Genomic DNA, 22,951 nt, shown 5'->3' on the forward strand with positions numbered 1-22,951 from the left:
AATTCTTTAAACAGTCAGGAGTTATGAGTTCAGTCTGGTGTTAATCCACACATTTACAATTAAATTATAGCCATACATCCTGGTAAATCATTTAGAATTGGATGGAGGTTTGCTACTAATCCTCTTGGATTTATGTGATTGCTTGTCGAAAAGGTTTGGTTCGGAATTCGGCCAAACAACAGAATTTATGTAATAGCCTACCTTTTATTGTTGATTTTTTTTTTTTTTTTTTTTAACATTGGCTATTACAGAACTAGTCCAAGGGACCATGAGTACCATCACAAAGTACCAGGAACACATGCGTAGGTGGGTCTCGAGTTGTTGTCGACAGACATTCACCCACGTGTTTTGATCTAAGTAAGACATTTGTAAACTGCTGTTTCTATCCACATGTTGCGTTATTGTTCAAATTTGGAAAAAATAAACACGTTGAAGAGACTGATTCTGTATAAGCTGGGCTCATTTTATTACATTTAAATTATTTTTGGTTTATATTTTAATAATGGGTATTCATTCTATTGAGTTTATTTGATTCCCTTTCCACAGATAATTAAGTGCAACGCATGCGCGAAACAACACATCAAGGTGGGGCAAAACGTCCAAAACGTTGCAGATAGAAATATGGAACCTAGAGTGTGACAGTAGCTCTCAAACTGGCAACGTGCGTACATTTCTATCTGGAAGTTTTCTCTTCACTGCCCCTTTTGGCGGACTCAGTTTATTTCCTACCCTAGACCGACCAACGTTACCGAAACATCATAGCAGTAGCATGGGGCACGAGTGTTGCATTTCGAGATATCTACGCATTGTTGTAACTTTTTGCTAGTTTGACTACATTCGGCGGACAGTGAAACGTTGACGATATCCGCCTTCCTCACCAAGATCAAGGGTGGATATTGCATTACCGGGATCGTCTTAACAGACTAAACATCAGCTTACAACTCTGAATTAACCCCACTGCATGCTGTTTTAACTACCGCATTAGCAACGATCGCTTGCTGTGTAAACGAGCGAACATTTCTTTCAAGAGTTACATCTGGTTCCTTTCCAATGGATGTAGAGCACTTGAAAACGGACGTCGTACAATAGGGCTAATTGTCTTCTTGCAATATTGCACACCACCTCCTCAAAGGTATGATAATTATCTTGCAGTTATATTTAAGTGCCAACAAACGTATTTATATTTTTCATTTAACATATTTAACAAGTTTTATTTTGTTCTGTTGTATTGCTCGTTGTTGGATATCCGTTTATAACATCCCCTCTAATCAAACAGTATTTCAACCCTTGATTATGGGCCTGTTTTTGATATATAGAATCACCTACGGTAATACCATAGCGCCATTGAGCCGCATGTAAAATATCTGATCACTATCCATCCCAATTACAGATGACATTACATTACATGCCCTTTGTCCATGCCTACACTACATCATGATGCTCAATGATTCAGAACCATGCTAGGAGGTGACACCATACCAATAAAATAGGCCAATAACCAGCCTAGCTGCCTGGCGAAAGGGGTAATACCAGTGGAAGTGGCACACAAACAGAAGACATGCACTCACACACAGACATACTCTCTTCCTCTCTGTGGAAATGCATATCACTTTCCCTGCTTATTTGCTTGTCTAGTTGTTAAGTCTTCTAACCAGCCTCTGTTAAAACCACTTCTCTGGCTCCCAGCGCCTCATGCCGAGCTCACCTAGCTAGTTGATTTGCCAACCATAAGGCCCCAAAATGTAGAGGCAGGGAATTGATCAAAATTCAGCTTGTGGATGTCTGGTGAGTCTTGTCACTGAACTTCAACCATGAACCTCGAGAATAGATGGACATACAGATGTAAAGTATGGATGTGGTACTAATGTTCTTAACTTGGAATAATTTTGCTATACACTCATTGGAAGTCTTTTCTGGAATTTTCATCAATAAATACAAATAAAGAATTTGAAGGTGCCAAGAAATAGCTGGCTAGCTGGTTTGGAAATGCTCTTGCAGCCTCGAGGCAGTAGTTCAGACAGGTCATTGACCCTTCCTTTTTAGACAAATGCCAGCATAGAGGGCATTGTACTCACTTATAGAGGACTCCTCTATGGCTGAATGATTTAAAAAGTTGCTCAGAGACTAGAATGAGCCCGGATGAAATCATGATGACTAAAACTGTTCCCCATGCAGATCTGCAAAACTGGAGTACAGCGGAAGCTTCTTTTTCACACAGAAGTTACTGTTACCCTGGCGATAGTGTAGTGTAATTCTCCAGTTCTCAGGACAGCCAGATAGACAAAACACCAACATTCAGGCAGAGGCTGCAGCTTCTTACTCACGTCTGGTGACTTGGAAATCTGTCTACATTTACCATGCAATTTGTATGTTTACTAGTGTAGGCCTAAACTTTGATCGAGTGTTTTGGGGCATTATTGGGTACATTTGTGGGCATTTCTATAACTCACTGTCACTATTTCCTTGTTTGCTGTTAGAGCTCAGGTATTGCTCTAGGAGACCGTAACGCTTCTGTCAGTGTAGAGTACTATGGAAAGTTTAGTCAAGACCTCTTTTGTGTGGTTTGGCTAATGTTAGCCATCACATGCAAATTTGACAGTAATGTGCTTGGTTTTCAGACTCATGCCATTTATACAGGGACATTCCCGTGCTTGGTTAACAATTTCATTCTGTTAGCCTGAAATGGAAGCTGCTCACAAGGGTTAAACTTAGCTTATATGAGTCTTGGTTTGTGGTCGCAACACCAAAATTCACTTTGTGAATTTTCAACTTTGTGTATATATATATATATATATATATATATATATATATATATATTTTTTTTTTAATCTTAAAAAAAAGTCTGCTTGGTTTGCATTTCTAACCATTTCCTGCAGTTCATACTTCATAGGACAATGAAACAGCACTGTTCAGTCACACAGGGTTTTCTCTATTCTTTCCCTGGAGTTAACTGTAGAGTAAGGGAGGCACTTAGGTACGGCAGAGTCCAGCTGTTGTCCCTGGGGCCATGTTGATTTCCTCCTCCTTTGGCTCCACAGGAACATCTGCAGGCTGTCAGGCCCAGCTGGATGGACCTGTGACACGCTCTGTCACTCGGCCCCTTCACCAGTCTCTCTCGTTCTCTCTCGCTTTCCTGCCCCTCGCTCATTTTCCCATCTCTCGCCCTATCTCTGTGTTCTGCCACTTGGCTTCTACCCTGCTGCTGCTGTAATGCTGATGATAACAGGCCCACGGCAGCATCAAAGCCGGCTGCAGTGCATCCTCAGCCCGCAGGGGCAGGATGAGAGGCTGGCTACCCAGACCCCCCGCAGGGCTGGTTGGGGGGCGGGGTAGGAGTAGAAGGACACACTGGGCCTAATTGCATGATGGTTTAGGAGTTGTTTATGTGTGAGCACCAGGTCCACAGTAGCCATTACAGACCACTGTTGGAAGATTTTGGGGCATTTAATGGCTGACCATTTTTACTTCTGTAGTTCTTTAGTAGTCTGTAGTGTAGACTCTAATCTGTAGTTATTTTTGTATCTGTTTGTTCTACTTAACAAGTAACTTAAGAATCTGGGTAACACTCTCTGTCTGGCTAGGATCACTATATTGAGAAATCTTTACCATCACCAACTAAAGAATGTTGTCCATGGGTTTAGTAATGTTTTATGTTGTTCAGGGCAAGGACATCATAGAACAGACTGCAACAAGTTGCGTGAACGGAATTCTTTAAACCTGTCTCATCTTGCAGCAGCACTTACACTGCTGTTGAAGTTCCTCAGTTTGAACAAACTCTACACTGTTAGAAAACGAAGCCGACACAAGACAATTGACTTATTGAAATAAAATGTTGATCATTCAGTTTGCTTTAAATGCTTGGAGAGGAATGGCTGGAGCAATAGCTGAGATATTTGTAAGGTTATGCCCTCCACTGGCTTTTTTCTTCTTCTTGATTTCTGTTTTTGTCTTTTATCGTGTGTTCTTGTCATGTGCACTACTTTCTTTGTGCTGTATCACAGGGCACATCATGTCTCCATGGCCAGTCTGTCACTGAAGCTAGTTTCCTGGTTCCTGCTATGATGATGTCACGCAGAGCTTTTAGCTACAGCTCGGCTACATTCATCCTAATGCAGACTTTCTGCATTCAGTACCCTCTCACTGGTATTCAAGAATGAAAAGTGTTATTGACATGTAACGAAGGCACCTTTTCAGATAAAATGTTTTACAACAGCTAGTTATCTCCAGACCTGAACTGAAGTGTGTCTGACTGTGTCTGAAGTGAGTGATGATGCCCCCCCCCCCCCCCCCCCCCGGGCAGCCGGGAGCTGATTGTCAGCGGGAACAGGACCACAAAGACGGCCCTGTCTCCCCTCTGAAAAGAGAAAGCTGGAGCTTCACACGGAGCCTTCTGGAAATGTCCGATGTCCTTATCTGTTATGTGACACCAGGACAAGCTGAATCCTGTCCTGTTCACTCATGCTCTGGCCTGGTGACCTGCCTTGACACACTGATGTATTCACTGGCCTAATGGAGAAGAATCCCCCAAACCAGACTTGGCCTGTGTTTATGGATTTCCTGTGTGGTGACATCACTCTTAAATGGGAGACTTTGCCCAAACACACCCAATGGATATCAATGCCAGCAGTGTAGCTAAGTTCCTTATTGCAGCTAATGCATAGATTTTCTGTGGATTGTCCAAAGCAGTTGGTTAATTGTTTTTCTTCTCTGCTGACACAGCGTCTGTTTGGCTGGGATTCTGTGTGTGGGAAGGTTGGGCGACTTATTTTACAGCTAAATCAGTCCCTCAACAATGCAAAATGCCAGCACACCTCTGAGTCATTCATTTTTCTTCATTAGAGAGGCAATGGTTGTTCCACTGGTGTCACAGCTAGGCCCAGGGATGTGGGAATGTGTTCCAGCTAGTCTTCACAACATGGAGACAGTTTTTTTTTTTTTTTTAGACCTGTTTGATTGTTCCTACTATCGAGTATCGACCTACCCACTGGCAACTGTTGAAGATCTGACTCAGGCTCTGTTTAAATTTAGGCTGTCGTAGTGACAGTGGAGGAAGCGTGTGTGTTTTGAAAGGGAAGTACCGTATATCTCTCTGACCAGTTGCCGTAACAGTGATATGAATGCAGATACTGGCTCTGTTTTTTGGTCACCCTGACCCAACCCCATCAAATCATGAAGCACAGTCTGGGCTTTCGTACAGAACATCCTCTGAGCCAGTGGTGTGTGGACATGGTTGGAGGATGTGACCTCATGTGATGGCACTGGATGCACGTTCTGGAGCCAGATCTGCCCCTGAGCTCTGACCGCTGGCTTCCACTGCCTCTCTATGGGAACTGAAGTCGAGGGGAAGTTGTATATTGTGGAATTACTTAATACACTGGCTATTCACCGTGTGCCTCTCAACTGTCATTCTTTTTTGTTCTTTACGTAAATATCAGTAGTCAAAGGTCAAAGGAACTATAGTTCGCTTTTGCCACGTACACTCCAGCCTTTCTTTTCTGTGGTCTATATTTGGCTTAGAGAGAACACATATGTTGAGGTTTTTTCTGTAATGATGCTACCTCAAGTTTACATTCCAGAACTCAAGAGTTCTATCTTGAGGCATCAGTGGGGTGTAGAGAATCAACGTGCCTGTTTTGTATGTATTGGGTTAGTTCATTCAGGAAACAAAGGCTACACAACCCTATGATAGCATAAGTTCATAGTATAAAATATTGCCTATATATGTCTTGTCCAACCCATTGGTGAGCCCGCTCTGACTTCAACATAGTCACAATGAGGACGTCATGGAAAACAGCTCCCCCGAGTTGTGAAAGTGAGAAAAAAACCCAGCTACTTCTGCTTTCTGTAGCTGCAGGTTATTTTTGGCCTTTGCCCAGCGATACTACTCAGACACATTCCTCTCCTCCACCATGGCAAGGTACTTCACTAGATTTGACAACCTGCTCTTCGGTACTGTGAAAATAAAACGTGCTTGTGTCCTGCCATGTACACTGTCTGGATCAGACAGTAAGAGTGTGTGCCGCTGCATGCCGTTTACTGATACTGTGTGTCTTGTGTTCCTGTAGGTGTGTGTGTCGGGTCTGATGGTAGTAACCAGTGTGATACTGTGTGTGTTGTGTTCCTGTAGGTGTGTGTGTCGGGTCTGATGGTAGTAACCAGTGTGATACTGTGTGTCTTGTGTTCCTGTAGGTGTGTGTGTCGGGTCTGATGGTAGTAACCAGTGTGGGTTCCCTGTGAGCGGACACCACCGCCCCCCCTCGTCAAGTGTAATGGAACTTCAGGTGAGGCACACTGCAGTAACACCTGTGTAAGGGGTAACGCAAATAATGTTGGCAGTGAGAAAATGGGCCATTTATTACCGACTTTAGATTAGATGGTTGATTGTATATTAACTGTTAAAAAGCTCTCTGGTTTTCCTTTTGTCTCAAGACACCATGGCCGCAGGGCACAGAGTGCGTGGCCAAGTATAACTTCAAGGGTACAACGGGACAGGATCTGCCTTTCAATAAAGGCGATGTTCTGACTATCATTATGGTCACAAAGGTAATCTGATGTTGATAATGCATTTGAAGTTTATTCAGATACAGAAAATGTGTGAACTTTTAACTGCTGTCCTATAGAATCTTCTAGAAATGTTGTTTCTTTGCGTTGTGTTTCCTAAGAGCTGTGGGGACACATCTTGTCTTTCAGGACCATAACTGGTACAAAGCCAAAAACACAACAGGCCAAGAAGGAACCATCCCTGCAAACTACGTTCAGAAAAGGGAGTGCGTCAAGTCAGGGGGAAAACTGAGTTTAATGCCGTGAGTACAGACATGATTTTATATCTCATCGTAACTGTTGCCATGTACATTTCTCTATTTCAATTCATTAGGGGCATACACGGCCCATTGAATTTGTCTGGCATCATTGACTTTGCACTCCCTCTTGATATAGTGTAGTTAGAGAAGGCAGATGGCCTGTTTGTCGTGGCAGGGTTGCCACTGTGAAGTGGATGTAAACCACAGCTGGGCCGGGCTGGGTTGAGTCCTGGCTCTACAGCCCTGTAATTGCAGTGCACTTGTCTCTGTTTCCCGCTCGGCTGTTTGTGCACTCTGCACAGCTTCCTGTTGTTTCCGTTCAGACACTGGCAATGAAGAACCTCCCAATTTAGCCAAAAGAGTTTCTAAGAATAGGAGTGCGTGAACTTCTGTGGATCTGTCTTTTGTTTTGTGCTTGTGTTAATCTGTGTATGTGTAACTATTAGTTTAACCTATGTGCTCTCACTGGTATTTCTCTGTCACTGGGGAGAGTTTTGTGTGTGCGTGCGTGCGTGCGTGTGTGTGTGTGCGCGCGCGTGCGCATGTACAACAGAGCTAGTATTCTGATGCCAGTCCACTAGTGTGCCCCTAGCTGTACCCCCGTTTATAACGGTGTGTCTCACCCCTTCCAGATGGTTCCATGGGAAGATAACTCGGGACCAGGCAGAACTGTTGCTGCACCCTCCGGAGACTGGCCTATACCTGGTGCGAGAGAGCACAAACTACCCCGGGGACTACACCCTGTGTGTGAGCTGCGAAGGCAAGGTGGAGCACTACCGCATCATCTACCTCGACGGCAAGCTCAGCATCGATGAGGAAGCGTACTTTGAGAACCTCATGCAGTTGGTTGAGGTGAGGAAATTAGATTTGTTGCCAGTTGTGGAATAGCGCCAGTGTAGCCTGAGTGTGTACGCATCGATGTGCAATGTGATTAACCTTTTAATGAGGTCCTCAAACCATTGTCTTACCCCATAGCTCACTTATACTGTAGTTCCTGGAACAAATAATGAACAGGAAGTGACAAAGAGGAAGAGTGAGCGGTACGTTAGAGATCATTGAACCTCTGAAACTAGGGTTTCAATTTCAAGGCCCATCTTGTATTTCTGTAGTTACTAAAATAATGATCAGAAAATGTGTTTAAAATTAAAACTGGCCATACAAGAAACACAACCGACTTGATGGACTTACTTCGATGTTCTTGACCATGCTGCCCCCTCTTGGTCATGAGAAAGTACTGGCAAATTAGTGTTAGTTTCAATTTCTAACACCACCATTTTTGGTCTCCCACTGAAGCCTAAATCTTTATGCACTGATAAGGTTTGCTGTTTAAAGTTTCTGTGCTACCATCTGTATGCAGCACTACACCAAAGATGCGGATGGCTTGTGTACCAAACTGATCAAGCCCAAACTGGAGGAGGGGACAGTGGCAGCACAGGATGAGTTCTCCAGGAGTAAGACCAGCATATTCAGTCTGCTACACTCTGAGCCAATCACTAAGGAAGCAGTTTTTTGGCTGGTGGGCTGTAACTCATTTAAAAAAGGGAAACCATATGTATCCATCCATTTCTCAGGTGGCTGGTTGCTGAACAGAAAAGAGCTCAATGTTCTTCAGTCCATAGGAAAAGGAGAGTTTGGAGGTAAGCTGTCTTTTTTTTCCTCCACTGGCTGTTGAAATTGGTTATGTGACAATACCACGATGTGGTACTGGGATTGTTCTTGTTCTTACTAACAAAGCTCTCTGCTTTTTCAGTGACTGAAAAAAATCCTGCAGTTACTCTAACTGATGTCTTTCTTTCAGATGTCATGGTGGGAGATTACAGAGGCACGAAAGTAGCTGTGAAGTGCATCAAGCATGACGCCACGGCGCAGGCCTTCATCGCTGAAGCTTCAGTCATGACGTGAGTTGCATCCCAGGCCACTGGTCTTTGACCACTTTTTCCCATCAAAAATAACTCAAGATTTTGAGTATTTGGAGTTCCATCAACAAAAGTGAATGCTTTTCTTCCTGCTTGCAGGCAACTGAGACACAACAACCTGGTCCAGCTGTTAGGAGTGATTTTAGAGGAAAAGGGAAGCCTGTTTATAGTCACTGAATACATGGCTAAGGTAGATCAAATGGAATCTATAGTAAATACAATACAACAAGATATAGAATCCCTAACGAAAAGCACTGATCTCCTGTTTGTTCATTTCCAGGGAAGTCTCGTGGACTACCTGCGCTCCAGAGGTCGGACAGTGCTTGGGGGGGATTCTCTCCTGAAGTTCTCACTGTGAGTGTGTCTGTAAATCAGTATCATAAAGACTGGCCTTTTTGTTTCGGTCGGTGATAAAAACCAATGTTACGTTTGATGTGTCAGGTTTTACTGTCAACCTGACACATCAAACGTAACATTGGTTTTATCATTCTGAAGTGTGGTGAAATGTTGATTCTAGGGGTAGGGGGAAAAAATCGATTCACATATGAATCGCGATTCAGTCTTCTAGCGATTCACATCGATTCAAATCGAAATTTGATTTTAAAAATCGGGAATCGATTTTTAATCGAATCGTGACCCCCCAAGAATCGATTCGAATTGTGAGGTACCAAAAGATTCCCACCCCTAGTTGATCCTGGCTCTGCCTTGCCTGTCTTCTGTAGGGACGTGTGTGAAGCGATGGAGTACCTGGAGAACAACAACTTTATCCACCGAGACCTGGCAGCTCGTAATGTGCTCGTGTCAGAGGACAACATTGCCAAGGTCAGCGACTTCGGTCTGACCAAGGAGGCCTCCTCAACACAGGACACTGCCAAACTGCCAGTCAAGTGGACCTCACCAGAGGCCCTGAGGGAAAAGGTACGACTCAATTTTAATGTTGATTTTATACCATTGGTAAGACTGTTCTATGTGCATTGAATGTGATTCTCTGGTACACTGCATTTTTTCTTTGTCTATGGGTAGAAATTCTCCACCAAATCAGACGTGTGGAGTTTTGGAATACTGTTGTGGGAGATCTACTCGTTTGGGCGGGTGCCGTACCCAAGAATTGTAAGTACCACTGTCTCCGATATAATTGAGTTTCTCACGATTCCTTTCCACATTGTATGTTATTGCTCTCTGCCTCATTTTCTACTTTTAATTTTGCTATCTACTTTTTCCATCATCCTCTCCATAGCCACTTAAGGAGGTAGTGCCTCGCGTAGAAAAGGGATACGTGATGGATGCCCCGGATGGTTGCCCTGAGGCGGTGTATAAAGTCATGAAGCAGTGCTGGATCCTGGACCCTGTGGTGCGCCCATGTTTCCGTTTGCTAAAGGAGACAATGGAGAATATCAGAGCCAAGGAGCTTTACCTGTAGAAGGGGGAGGGGGGGCAACAGCACCAGAGAGGTTTGAGAAAACTGTCCTCCATTTTTTTTATTGGACTCTTTTGACCATAGCCCGAGATGTGCACCAGATCTCAAGGACTGCAGAAGCTCCCTTTCTTCATATCTTCAAGAGGAAAACTTTTTTTGTTTTGTTTCGAACGTTTTAATTGGTTGAATGGGTTTCAGGCAGACCTGGGTTGTAAAATGTATCTTTATGTTGATGTTTGCCACATTTAACTTTTTACATCTTCTGAGTTGAAACCCTTACCTCAGGGTGTGTCAATACTAGTAGTACAAGTACTAGACAAGTTCTGCTGTGTCAAATCTACTTTGTAGACACTGATTTGTGGTACTAGTAGGGCACTACACATTCCGTCTCTGATATGCAGTGCAAGTGAATGTGTAACTAACTAGTGTATCAATCTGTGCCAAAGTGCCTCCTGAACAGAGATGCTCCTCAACTTAATTCGTTTTATTTTTTTTACATTTTTATGTTTTGTACTTTTTATTTGCTTTATATGTGTTCACTCTATGACCATTTTTCATCTCAAAGGAAGCATTTAAACTTGAAAATCACAAATCATTTGTCTTGCTAAGGATATATTTTAACATTTCAGGAGAGGTATAAGGGGTTGGAATTGGTTTAATCCTAAATGGTATATATTTACGTTCATGGTAAATATACAGACATACGACATTTTCTGATTTCAGCAGTGGTGAGTACAAGGAAGTTGGTGGGAGCCAATAGGAATAGAGTGCATGTGGATGAAAAATCTTATTTCTACTGATGTTCATTTTGTCCTAATTATAATTATTAAATCATTCCACTTTAAATAAAACAAGAAAACGTGCATTTTTGTGTTTGTCTTAAAACAAATTGTAAAAAAATAAAATAAATACGTTGACAAAAAAAACTGCCTTGCAAGGAGGAACTACTGTATTGGTTGCAAGAGCGAGTCGGAATTGTTTATGTGCTGCGCACTGGTGCAACAAGGAAATGGACACAAAAACAAAGCAACACGCAGAGTACTTAACGTCACAGGCACAGCCACGAAAGAATGGAGACAGAAGCTGATGCTTTTTACCGAGAGCTGCCAAAGGTGGTGAGTAAACATTGGAAGCATTGAATTAGTTAGTTAAGTGGTCATCAGTGTTAAAACCATCCACACTTGTTTGTCTCAGGAGCTGCATGCCCACCTCAACGGTTCTATAAGTTTCGCCACAATCGAGAAACTCATCGCCCGCAAACCTCATCTCAACATTGGACACAGCATGACAGCTATTCAAAGTGGACAACGCAGGACGCTGGAGGAGTGCGTAGGCTATAATAGGATTACCACTGCACTGGGCCGGAATCCAGGATGTGGATTAACTATTGTAATTTACTCGTGAACATTATTTGTTTGACAGTTAGCTGTAGCCTACTCATTTGACTTTGACCTGTAACATTTTCGTTTTCAGATGTTTTCAGGTATTCAAAGTAATTCATCAGTTAGTGGATTCAGAAGAGGATATTTTAATGGTAAAGTAGACCGTGGGTGCCCTTAGTCTATTATGTCACGAATCAGTATTACAACGATATATTTTTTACTATAGCTACATGAAACTTCCGTTCATATTCCAGGTTGCAAAAGATGTCATAAAGGAGTTTGCAGATGATGGAGTAAAGTATCTAGAATTGAGAAGTACACCAAGAGAGGAGAAAAACACTGGCAAGGAGCTTAAAAGTTACTCATTACTTAAATGTGTGGTGTTCTGTATGGTGGTTACTCTGAATCACTTTGTATTATTTAGGATTGACCAAAAAAAACTACGTGGAAACAATCATTGAGGCCATTCACCAGTGTAAAAAGGAGGGAGTTGACACTGAAGTCAGGTAGGCAGCCAATCCAATTTCAGTCGTTTGGATAATTATGTTATTATGCTAACCCCTTTGGTCATTTACCCCAAAACACACATACTAACCCCTTTGGTCATTTCATCCAAAACACACATGCTAACCCCTTTGGTCATTTACCCCAAAACACACATACAAACCCCTTTGGTCATTTTATCCAAAACACACACACTAACCAGAGTGCGAATTATACAATGAAAATCGGGGGGGTCAACTTCTTCTCCAGGGTGTAAAGTAATAATTAGGATTACAGGTAAGAACGATATATAAATGTATCGACCCCCCCGATGGGGTGGACTCCAAGTCTTAATTTCGGGGGGTCAAGCCCCCACCGTAATTCGAATCCTGGTTGTACGTAGACATGGGTTTAACTCAAGTTTCTTTTATAAGGTTCCTTGTAGCTGTTGACCGCAGGAATGGTACTGAAGTGGCTATGGAGACTGTCAAACTGGCAGAGGAATTCATGCTGTCCACTAGCGGTTTGGTGGTCGGACTTGACCTGAGCGGAGATCCAACGGTGAGGGGGACACTGCCTCTGGCAAACGCTCTCACACGGGTGTTCCAACGCTCTCACACGGGTGTTCCAACGCTCTCACACGGGTGTTCCAACGCTCTCACACGGGTGTTCCAACGCTCTCACACGGGTGTTCCAACGCTCACACACGGGTGTTCCAACGCTCACACACAAGTGTTCCAACGCTCACACACGGGTGTTTGTAAAAGAGTAAAACCGTTTTCCCGCCAAAAGGTTGGCCATGGCAAAGATCTACTGCCTGCCTTGGAGAAAGCCAAGCACAGTGGGCTGAAACTAGCACTGCACATGTCAGAGGTGAGTAACCAAATACCAGGGGCGTTGCTATACCCTTTTTACAGTATAAATCTGCTGTGCCCCAGTAAAATCTAATTTCCCCTTTGGTAATTTCATCCAAAACACACATACTAACCCCTTTGCTAATTTAATCCAAAACACACATACTAACCCCTTTGCTAATTTCAATCCAAAACACACATACTCTTTGCTAATTTAATCCAAAACACACATACTAACCCCTTTGCTAATTTCATCCAAAACACACATACTAAACCCTTTGCTAATTTCCTCTTTGCTAATTTCATCCAAAACACACATACTAACCCCTTTGCTAATTTCATGCAAAACACATACTAACCCCTTTGCTAATTTCCTCTTAACTAATTTCATACAAAACACACATACTAACCCCTTTGATAATTTATTACATGTTTGTTATGACGTTACTACACTAGTTACACTGTAGTTACACTGTAGCAGACATGGGAAGTAAATACTTTGTTACTGTACTGTACTCTTTTCAACATGAGTATGTGTACTTCTACTTGACATGTCTGACCATCTGACCAGTGATTTTGATAAGTGCTCCATTGTTTGTTCAAGGTCCCCTCTCAGATGGAGGAGTCTGATTTGCTGCTCAACATTCCACCTCACAGGATTGGTCATGGTACATTTTTACACCCTGAAATGGGCGGGTCCCAGAGCCTTGTTGATAAGGTTCAGAAGAACAACATACCTCTGGGTAAGAAACACTTTTTTTTTTATAAAGGAAAAATATAAGTGGGATAACACTACCTTTTTGTTTTCTTTTTTACAGAATTATGTCTGACCTCTAACGTCAAGGGTCAAACGGTGGCATCCTATTCCCAACACCACTTCCCTTATTGGTACCAGTCAGGACACCCCTGTGTGATCTGTGTAAGTCTGCTTTATACTTGCAACCCTGGCACAGGGACTAACAGGGTAAAGTGCAAGCATGGCATCGTTGTCCTCTGGCCTTTTTCAGACTGACGACAAGGGAGTCTTCTGCACAAACCTCTCTCTGGAGTACCAGCGGGCTGCCTCCACCTTTGGGCTGAGTCACGAAGCCATGTGGAAGCTGTCCCAGCAGGCCATAGACTGTAGCTTCGCCCCGGACGCCCTGAAGGATCAGCTGAAGGAGAGGTGGACCGAGCTGAGGCCAGCAGTACTTCGCTAAAAGTTGTAGTTTTTTTAGTAATCATCTACCGCAGTGGTTCTTGACCATGGTCCTTAGGGACCCCCCTGTCCTGTATGTAGACGTGTCCTTGCGCCAACACACCTGATTCAAATGAATGGGTCGTTTTCTAGCTATGCAGAAGCCTGGTAACAACCATTCATTTGAATCAGGTGTATTTGAACACTGTTCTACCCCGTAGGTGTACTTGGTGTGAGTAGAGGATATTGTCCAAATCCTTTTATATTAGAAGGGAGGGAGGTGTAAAGATGTTTGTTGTTTTTAAACAGTTTGAAGCTCTTAATAAATAATGATTAACTAGAACTTTTGGTTTGTGGATTGGCTGCTTCAGCGTACTGTTGCAAAGGGCAAATCACGATTACGTAGTCAAAGGATTCACAGGGGTCTTAAAAAGTCTAAAATTCTGAACTTTAAATTTAAGGCGTTAAAACCTCTTAAACGGCCACAAACATATATATTACTTAATTGATATCAGTTAAATTAATTATCATTTGGTTGGAGCGAGATTTGAACCAGGGGTACCATGTTTGGCAATAGACTCAATGGTACACGTTTACCCATTGAGCCAGAGGGTTCCTGCAAAGTTACCTTCTACAAGACAGTGTAATTGCCCTTATGACACTACTAAATGCCTAAGGACAAGGTACATTTTGTTTCTGCTAATGCCAAGTTATAAAACAGAATACTCTGCCTTCTAATCATACTTACAAAACAAGTGAAGGATTTCTAAGAACTCGTTCACGAAATACAGTGACGATAAGTACACTTCTTGAATAGACTTATTTATTTCTGCAACACGGTTAAATATTAAACAGAAATGTACAGCTTACCGTCCATTCAGCGGAACAAATGTGTTACAGAATACAATGTCGTTCATAAAAAAGAAAAATATTTTTTGCAAAATATGTCCACTCTGAAGCTTCTCATCCACTGGAACATAAGCAAGTCCATTCTCTCCTTCTCAAACCCAGACACCACAGAGAGGGCTGCAGGTCCTCGGCCCACTGTCCAGTCCTCGGTTACAGGATTGTTTGTTCCAACCTCACGCCCTCTTCCCAAATTTGCCTTTCTTGTCTTTGTCTTTGCTCCTCCTCTTCAGTTTCCCGTGCGGTGAGTCTCCCTGGCTGGCCCCCTTGTTGCCTCCATCCAGCTTCCTCTTCTTGTCACTGTAAGAAAGGACAACGTTAGGAGACGCTCAACACAGACTATACTTTGTCCACACACCATTTTTCTTCTCCCCTCTTCTCACGTTTTGATGCTGATGATGGTCGGGCTCCCTGCTTTCTGCAACACCTGGTCCCATTCCTCGTCGTCTCCACGGATCGTGTACCTGCATGACGACGGGAAGAGTTGACTACAGCAGGAGGCTCCACAAGTGACTGCCCGATGCTCCTTTCCCCTTCCTGCGTACTCACTGTGCCAGGTCCATCTCCTTGACCTTCTCCATATCCTGTTTGTGCTTCTCGTCAAACTCCTTGGCCGCCTCATTCTGAGATGGACAAAAGCTCAGTTACTTTTCATTGCGTTCTAACTGGGACCTTTGGGCTGCTATATTTACATTACATTTTACATTTTGTCATTTAGCAGATGCTCTTCTCCAGAGCGACTTACAGTAAGTACATGGACATTCTCCCCGAGGCAAGTAGGGTGAAGTGCCTTGCCCAAGGACACTACATCTTTTTTCATAGCCAGGAATCGAACCGGCAACCTTCTGATTAATAGCCCGACTCCCTAACCGCTTAGCCATCTGACCCCCTCATTTGTATGTAAACGATGTGTTTGTAAGGGGAGCCCATACCAGATCCTCATTTAGTGACCGCACTGTCGGCTCCATTTCAATTTCTTTGGAAGTGACCATCTCTGCCTCAACGGCCTTCTCCTGGATTCTGTTGAGGAACTAGGGAGAAGAGAAATAACGATCCAATGACAAATCTGTGAATCAACCGGTGGATTCTTTAAAAAACGTCTAAATTCCCTTTGCTCACCTGAACCACTTTGCGAATGAGGCGGTTGAAGAGGCCCATGAGCTGGCTGCTGGGAAGGTTGATCTCCCCTTCTAGAGTGTCCACAGACTTGTGCTGCAGCCCCACTCCCAACAACAACGCCTGGGGGAACACACAGACACACACACACACTCTCAAACGAGGGACTACACTAGACATCCCATAATAAAGGCGGGAAAGCGCCTAACGATGTGCGGTGTGGCGCCGGCTTCCTCACACACTGCGCCGCTGAGAAGGACACGTCTCCCAGCTGCTTGAGGAAGAACACACGGGCCACGGCCGGGATCAGGTCCATGATGAGATGGTAGTCCACCATGTTCCTGGAGTACATCTCCAAACGCTTCAGGTCGTAGGGGCTGAACTGGGCGGCCAGCTCGGAGCTGCTGAGCGCTGTGGACAGATGTTCAGGTAGAGGCTCGTCACACTGAGTTTTGTGGTTGGGTTGTTCTTAGGGGAATTCTTTAGCACTACATTTCAAATTCTTGCCTACGTATAGTAGCTCATAGGTTAGGACTTAATTACAGGCATGGATTTAATCCAGGTTTAGATAGGCCGGTAGGAATTGTCATAAGGAGCAGGACCAAATAATTCCAGAGTACCTGTCCTTGTGACAAATGGTAATAAACAAAACAATACAGTGGAGAGTTACATTTACATTTAGCAGACGCTCTTATCCAGAGCGACTTACAGTAAGTACAGGGACATTCCCCCCAAGGCAAGTAGGGTGAAGTGCCTTGCCCAAGGACACAACGTCATTTGACACAGCCAGGAATCGAACTGGCAACCTTCAGATTACTAGCCCGATTCCCTAACCACTCAGCCACCTGACTCCTAGTCTTACTATAAGGGGGGTCCTGCTTGGCATTCTTGTTCTGGAGGATGTTGAGGGCCATGCTGGGGCTGAAGCTGCTGAACTGGAACGACAGCAGGGCCAGGAAGCGCCTGCGGAAGTCTGCAGGGGAGACAAGTGATGACATTGATCTACGGGGGCTCCATATAGAGGAGTGGCATGAGAGGTGCCCAGTGGGAACAGAGCCTCACCCTTCCAGAACGCAGCCAGCCACTGGCCCTGGTCAGGAGCCTCCTCTGTGTTCAGCTCCTTCAGCATCACACATGAGTGCTCCCCCGTCAGGTCATTCTGGGGGAAAACAAACACCAGAGTTCAGAGGGAGCATCACCGCGGTGTGAATAATAAGACGGGATTCATTTGGACTTGCAGCAAGCTACTTACAGGAGTCTGGCGTAAATACACTGGGATGAAGCCAGCTTTCTTCCAGAACCTGTCAAGTAGATCAATCAATACATCGTTATTGTCCCAGGAGAGCAATTCTGGTGTAGCTTCAAGACAAATACACTGTACATACAGCCACAAAAACACAAACAACGAGCACTAGCAAACACCAAGTTTACTAAATGCAACACATGGAAAAAATAACAAAATCGAAACAGTCAAATAAAATCCCCAAAGTGCAACAATACATTTACATTTATTAATCAAGCAGATGCTTTTATCCAAAGCGACTTCCAAGAGAGATGGTGGACTACTATTCATGGTTGATGGCAGCTACTGCCCTAGCTATCCTAGCTCTGGAGCTCCTCAGCCCAGACTTGGGATGTCTCTAGCACGTACCTGAGCAGCTGGGAGGTGAGGCCGTAGGAGACCCCCAGGTAGTCCAGCCTCTCTGCCCTCCTCTCAGTCAGCTTCAGCAGGAGAGGCGGGAGGTCCTTCCTGGGGGACAGCACCTCGGCCAGGAGACTGACAGCCTACACACAACACAGTTGATGTTTCAATGAAAATGAATAAATCAGGTCTTATCAAAAGCTGAATCTTTAACAAATTTACATGGATTCCAGAATAGCTTAGTATTTTGTATGTTGCACCTGAGCATGGACTCCACGACCTGATGATCCCAGCATGATTACATTTACATTTAGTCATTTAACAGACGCTCTTATCCTGAGCGACTTACAGTAAGTACAGGGACATTCTCCCGAGGCAAGTAGGGTGATGTGCCTTGCCCAAGGACACAACGTCATTTTTGCACGGCCGGGAATCGAACCAGCGACCTTCTGGTTACTAGCCCGACTTTTTAACCGCTCAGCCACCTGACTCCTGATTAGATCATATTCCAGAGAGCTGCTTGTGATGTCACGGAATGCTTCGCTTTCTCTGTCATCCCCCATTAAAAGTTCAATGTGTAGTTACCTCACTGCTGACTGAGGTGATCTCACTGGTAGCAGTCTGGGAGTTCTCATCCATGAAGGGGAACCGGCCCTCATAGTACAGCTGCAACTGCTGCAGGGCCCTGGTGCCATAACCCATCTACACGCACACACACAAAATCAACCACTACTCAGTGGACACCTCATATTCAGTGTCACCATGAACACATCTGTCACTGCTAGAGGAGGAAGAACGCTTCTCTGAAGGACTCACCCCTTGATAGTCTGGGTTGACAGCGATGCGGACCACCCTGCCTCCGGAGAGACTGCCAAACTCTGGATCTTGGAACTGGCAAAAGCAGGACAGCGTATGGGTCATACTGGTATGGATGCGTGGCAGAGCGCTGAATGCAGCGTAACACTAACTGGCCGTGTGCCTACCTGCTCAGACACAGTCCAGGGGATGAGGTCGCCCGAGGCCTTCTTCCCTCTGGACAGGCTGTTGAGGATGGACTGGCGAGAGATCTCTCCCTCCAGACACACCTGCGGGGCACCAGGAGAAATGTTGACCATGGTCCCACATCGAGACACACACACAGTTTCCAGCTCAGTAGAGAGCGTACACATGTCTCACCTGCACCACTGCCAGGACCTCTGGTAGAGAGTTCTGTGTGGGGGGGACAGGAGGCAGCAGGCAGAAGAGGTGGTGCGCCGGGGCGTCAGACAGCAGCTGCAGGTCATTGGGGGTGTTCTGAAAGCAGGAGAGTCATGGTCTAACGTGCAGAAGGAGGCCAACATCGACAGTGCTTAAGTTCCAAACGTTTGGTACACAGTAGACCCTTCAGGCTCTTTATAAGGTCCCCTCACCTTATAGTGCGATGCCACATAGAGGGCCATGAGTCTCTGCAGGAAGGCCTCCGACGCTTTGTGGTAGCAGAAGAGAGTGTCTCTGTTTACGTAGTATCTGCACAACCGGCGCTTAGGAACACAACACCGAAAGGGGGAACGGAATCGGTACATAAAACAAGACATGCTAGCATGTGAGATGGCGTCACTGGAGGATACAGGTCACATGTCTGAGGCAGGGGACAGCCAGAGAGAACCCTGGGGATGTTCATGCAGTCCAGACACAGGATCTCATTCAGCCACTTCTCTACGGGGTCTCCCGGGGCGTACCGAATGGACTCGTGCAGAGACACCTCGTGAAGGGAGCGGGCTGCAGGAACAGGACAGATTCACATTAAGCACAAACCGTTTTCCTAACCAATCAACACGGAGGGTTCCCTGAAGAGCGGTGCTGGTTGGCTGGGTGGCTCACCTGCTGCCAGCCTGGTTGTGTTGGTGTTCCTGTTCTCAGCTGACAGACTCTGCTGGCTGTCTGAGCTCTGCTGCCTCAGCTGCTGAATCAGCTTCAGGGAAAGGGAACAACCTGTGCCCTCGTACCTGACAGAGGGAGGAGTCAAAGATTCAGAATGAGTGAACCAAATCTAAATGAATATTTGTTTAGAAAGCTCCAGAGCTTGCTAGAAACTATTTGACTGGGCATTACAGATGCCCACAGATCAGCATCCAGTTATCCTCTGTACAAATACAGTACGGTCCAGAAGTCTGACACCACACTGAACATTAACTGGGAGAAGTGCAGACTAGGAAAACCCAGCATTCTGTGACATCACAAGAAGCTCTCTGGAATACTGTCAAATCATGCTGGGATCATCAAGTTGTGCACACAGTATAGAGTCCATGCCAGTTTGAATGCATGCTGTCACTCAAGCAAAAGGGGAACATTCCAAATAGTAAAATATTCTGAAATTCTTGTACAAAGACTTACAACTTTAAATAAAATCGTTAATCTGATATCATAATTTGTCATGAATAACGTCAGCGTCTATTTTACTTGTGGTGAGGTCTGAGATGTTTTGGACCCCTGCTGTAAACTCGCTCCTCACCCATTGATGGTGGAGGCCATGAAGACGAGGTAAGGTCCCAGCAGCTTCTTGACCAGGGGGAGGGGGATGGCGGCAGCCTCGTCTATGACCAGCAGCTCTGCCTGCCCCAGCTTCACCGCGTCAGCAGGGTGGATGTACTGTCGGGCGGAAGGTCAACACAGTTCACATACTCCCGCCAACACACACGTCAGAACAAATAAATACAAGAGTTCTCGCACACAACATAGCGAGTGGTGATGACAGCCCGCGCCTGCTAACCTGTATGGTCTGCCGATGTTCTTTGAAGATGTTGACGCGTACCACTGCTTTGTTGAATTCTGGGTTCAAAGACTGGATGATCTCATAATCCAGGTGCTCCTGTTGGTGGGACAGAGACATGAATCGACACAGTAAGCCTTGTGGGATTTCCACTGGAACTACATTTAGAGAACGGGCCTGAGGGATTACCTGGTACTGTAGGCCATCAAAACCTTTGAAGATGAATTCGAACAGGGTGTGCAGGTTGTCTGGGCTGGGTGAGGTTATAAAGATGTTGGAGTACCTGTGGGGAGAGATAGAAAAAAGTGCCCATTACAACAACAACAAGGCAGGGGAGCACCGTACACAAAAGATCCAGAGTATTTGCTGCTAGACTGCATCACTGTAGAAACTCATGGAACTGGTGAAGCAGAGGAAAACCTTACCCAAAAGCCACTGCTCCCGCCACAGCCAATCCCAGTGCAGCAGACTTGCCCCTTCCACGGGCAGCTGTCAGGGCCACGGTGCTCCTCAGGGTCTTCTCTGAGATGGCCTCGATGAACTTCAGCACCCCCTTGGCCTGACGGGAGAAGAGGGAGAGTAAAATCAGGATGGAGTCAACATGGAGATGATTGACGGGTGTTCTGGGAGTGATCCCAAGATGTGACTATAGTCTTAGAGGATCAATGTACCTGGTCCATTGTCTTGCAGCTGTCCACAAGCACACCAACAGGCTGCGTGTCATGCAGAGACTCTTTCAACTCCTTCAACTCCTGTTCCCGTGGAGACAGGCTGTCCTCCTGAAAAAAAAATGGGGGGGGGGGGGGGTCAGATTGTCATTTCAATGCCAATGATTGACATCTTCAGCATGGGATGTTTTGAAGCACACGTGCCTACCTGAGTCTTGGGAGGGACAGGCTTGATATTGGCAATGTGGCTGGAGACGGGAAGGACGTTGAGCTGGTCATCAATGACGACGCAGGTTTTGCAGGATGAAAGAGATAAGATGAACCTGGGAAACAAGCAAGAGTGATTCATGTCACTGCATGACCCCTAGAGTTCAACGTAGGGCTTGGCGACATAACTGAAAAAAATTACATTTTATATAACTATTTTCTTATTACCAAGTGTATCGCTGTACATATCGCTACTGTTTTATGGCCAATGCGTAGTTCAACATAACATATTTAACAGGAACAACAATTCAGCTATAGCTGACCTTTCATTGAATCTTCCCACCACATCTTGATGGGCCTCGGTTCTGTACCGAGAATGGACATCCTGGTTGGACAACAAAATTACAACAAAGCTGAGCTTACTCATACAGGGGCTGAGAGCCTAATAAGGTCCGTAAACAGTACAGTGAGGACATCCCATCTGAAGGCTGAACCGGAGGGGTTTACCATTGTCATTGTGTACAGCTGCTTGAGGGAGTTCATAGTCCTGAGCAGGATGACCACTATGCCCCCTCCTTCTACTGTCTCAATGGTTCTGGCCAGAAGATTGGGAGTGAGAGCTTCAAAGTCCTTTGGGAAAGAGATGACCAGGATCAGTACACTCCAGGTGGATGAACTGGAACACGACAACACGCCTGTCAGTCACGTCAATGTGGGACTTACCTGAAGGACGCACATGCCATATGTGTTACCCAGGATCTTGTGTGTCTCGTTGTAATAACAGTAGCGGATGTTGGTCGCAGCAATGAAGAGCTCAAACGGGTCATCCTGCTTCAGGTTCAAAGTTCCGGTTTTGATCTTCTTCTGCAGCTGCCTCATGCGCTTCTTACGGTTGCTGGGCAACACCACAACAGATTAACACCGACATAGTAACACATCTATGTACATTACACACAGTTAGCAATAGGTTATTTACCTGCTAAATCCCAGCTCTTTTTTGTAGCACCAGAGAACAGATGGTCTGGCTCTGACTGAAGCTTTGGACAACATGTGATGCAAGATGACAACCTAGATGAAATTAGGATGGAATGAAGTTAGAGTTCAAGACCAATTGTATATCTCCAAGGGAAGACAAATTGAAGTTTTAGCCAAGTACCTGGTCTTTTCCATGATCCCCAACCACCACAAACATGGTACGGTGCTGCAGAGACACTCCATTCTCTATCTGCACACGGATCCGGTTATCCACCTTCTTTCGAAATGTGGCCATGATTCTTATTCAGAATAGATTTAGAAAATGCAAATTCAATCCACAGTAAGGAATAACATTGTGTAGGTTTCTAATTTAAAAAACGTGTCAACTCGCCGGTGTAGCTTAGAAAAATAGCTAGCTAGCTCAATGTAGTCTTACATTACAAAAGTTTATATCATACCTAGCACTACAGAATCCCAAGATGGTTTTAAAAGTATTTCTCCACAAACGTAATTATACGCTGTAATACTGTGAACTCACCATCCAACAAGTAACGTAAATTTGTAAGAAAACCAGTTTACATTTGTGAGCTACAGTTTACATGCCAGACGTCATGCTGCAGATACACTCACGTGGGGACGGGTGAAGAAAAAGGACCCCT

At 44.9% G+C, this 22,951-nt stretch overlaps 4 protein-coding genes across 8 annotated transcripts in view; 3 read left to right on the forward strand and 1 right to left on the reverse strand.

The window, feature by feature from the left end:
* LOC134021547 (cytochrome c oxidase subunit 5A, mitochondrial-like) overlaps positions 1-22,951 on the forward strand; it is a 55,678-nt gene that overhangs the window by 30,270 nt on the left and 2,457 nt on the right. The window lies entirely within an intron of this gene.
* On the forward strand, positions 659-10,996 carry LOC134021539 (tyrosine-protein kinase CSK-like). The gene is made up of 13 exons (XM_062462482.1): positions 659-1,132; positions 6,190-6,281; positions 6,430-6,543; positions 6,691-6,803; positions 7,433-7,652; positions 8,158-8,251; positions 8,372-8,437; positions 8,599-8,698; positions 8,816-8,906; positions 8,997-9,070; positions 9,439-9,634; positions 9,740-9,826; positions 9,954-10,996. Exons 2-13 carry the CDS (start codon positions 6,270-6,272, stop codon positions 10,134-10,136), a joined length of 1,350 nt encoding a protein of 449 aa, XP_062318466.1. The 5' UTR covers positions 659-1,132; positions 6,190-6,269; the 3' UTR covers positions 10,137-10,996.
* On the forward strand, positions 11,092-14,372 carry adal (adenosine deaminase-like). Its single transcript, XM_062462483.1, has 10 exons — positions 11,092-11,248; positions 11,328-11,458; positions 11,607-11,667; positions 11,770-11,857; positions 11,940-12,021; positions 12,433-12,559; positions 12,791-12,871; positions 13,457-13,595; positions 13,671-13,771; positions 13,860-14,372. Exons 1-10 carry the CDS (start codon positions 11,204-11,206, stop codon positions 14,049-14,051), a joined length of 1,047 nt encoding a protein of 348 aa, XP_062318467.1. The 5' UTR covers positions 11,092-11,203; the 3' UTR covers positions 14,052-14,372.
* The window catches only part of nat10 (N-acetyltransferase 10), a 97,541-nt gene continuing 89,491 nt past the window's right edge, over positions 14,902-22,951 (reverse strand). Inside the window, exons 1-29 of one of the 5 annotated variants that reach the window (XM_062462492.1) lie at positions 22,923-22,947; positions 22,474-22,591; positions 22,294-22,385; positions 22,041-22,212; positions 21,825-21,947; positions 21,641-21,702; positions 21,319-21,433; positions 21,114-21,221; positions 20,868-21,001; positions 20,632-20,725; positions 20,443-20,541; positions 20,185-20,321; positions 19,554-19,678; positions 19,301-19,451; positions 19,103-19,199; positions 18,870-18,986; positions 18,677-18,778; positions 18,510-18,584; positions 18,279-18,395; positions 17,703-17,836; positions 17,304-17,352; positions 17,114-17,210; positions 16,914-17,024; positions 16,290-16,462; positions 16,055-16,174; positions 15,868-15,966; positions 15,485-15,558; positions 15,319-15,399; positions 14,902-15,235 (exon numbers count right to left, since the gene is read on the reverse strand). In XM_062462492.1, coding sequence (XP_062318476.1) covers positions 15,112-15,235; positions 15,319-15,399; positions 15,485-15,558; positions 15,868-15,966; positions 16,055-16,174; positions 16,290-16,462; positions 16,914-17,024; positions 17,114-17,210; positions 17,304-17,352; positions 17,703-17,836; positions 18,279-18,395; positions 18,510-18,584; positions 18,677-18,778; positions 18,870-18,986; positions 19,103-19,199; positions 19,301-19,451; positions 19,554-19,678; positions 20,185-20,321; positions 20,443-20,541; positions 20,632-20,725; positions 20,868-21,001; positions 21,114-21,221; positions 21,319-21,433; positions 21,641-21,702; positions 21,825-21,947; positions 22,041-22,212; positions 22,294-22,385; positions 22,474-22,587 — 3,096 coding nt within the window. In that variant the 5' untranslated portion in view covers positions 22,588-22,591; positions 22,923-22,947 and the 3' untranslated portion in view covers positions 14,902-15,111. Of the gene's footprint in view, positions 15,236-15,318; positions 15,400-15,484; positions 15,559-15,867; positions 15,967-16,054; positions 16,175-16,289; positions 16,463-16,913; positions 17,025-17,113; positions 17,211-17,303; positions 17,353-17,702; positions 17,837-18,278; positions 18,396-18,509; positions 18,585-18,676; positions 18,779-18,869; positions 18,987-19,102; positions 19,200-19,300; positions 19,452-19,553; positions 19,679-20,184; positions 20,322-20,442; positions 20,542-20,631; positions 20,726-20,867; positions 21,002-21,113; positions 21,222-21,318; positions 21,434-21,640; positions 21,703-21,824; positions 21,948-22,040; positions 22,213-22,293; positions 22,388-22,473; positions 22,592-22,750; positions 22,948-22,951 lie in introns of those variants that run through there. The other 4 variants (XM_062462490.1, XM_062462491.1, XM_062462488.1 and 1 more) reach the window with 4 other exon arrangements.

The sequence above is a fragment of the Osmerus eperlanus genome, chromosome 5 (assembly GCF_963692335.1).
Source record: "Osmerus eperlanus chromosome 5, fOsmEpe2.1, whole genome shotgun sequence".
Lineage (NCBI taxonomy): Eukaryota > Metazoa > Chordata > Actinopteri > Osmeriformes > Osmeridae > Osmerus > Osmerus eperlanus.

Coding starts and splice junctions, on each gene's coding strand:
- adal (XM_062462483.1), top strand. CDS start 11,204: ATGGAGACAGAAGCTGATGCTTTTTACCGAGAGCTGCCAAAGGTG. Junction 11,858..11,939: donor AAGAGAGGAGAAAAACACTG/GCAAGGAGCTTA, acceptor TGTATTATTTAG/GATTGACCAAAAAAAACTAC. Junction 12,022..12,432: donor GGAGTTGACACTGAAGTCAG/GTAGGCAGCCAA, acceptor TTCTTTTATAAG/GTTCCTTGTAGCTGTTGACC.
- LOC134021539 (XM_062462482.1), top strand. Junction 8,252..8,371: donor ACAGGATGAGTTCTCCAGGA/GTAAGACCAGCA, acceptor TCCATTTCTCAG/GTGGCTGGTTGCTGAACAGA. Junction 8,438..8,598: donor AGGAAAAGGAGAGTTTGGAG/GTAAGCTGTCTT, acceptor TCTTTCTTTCAG/ATGTCATGGTGGGAGATTAC.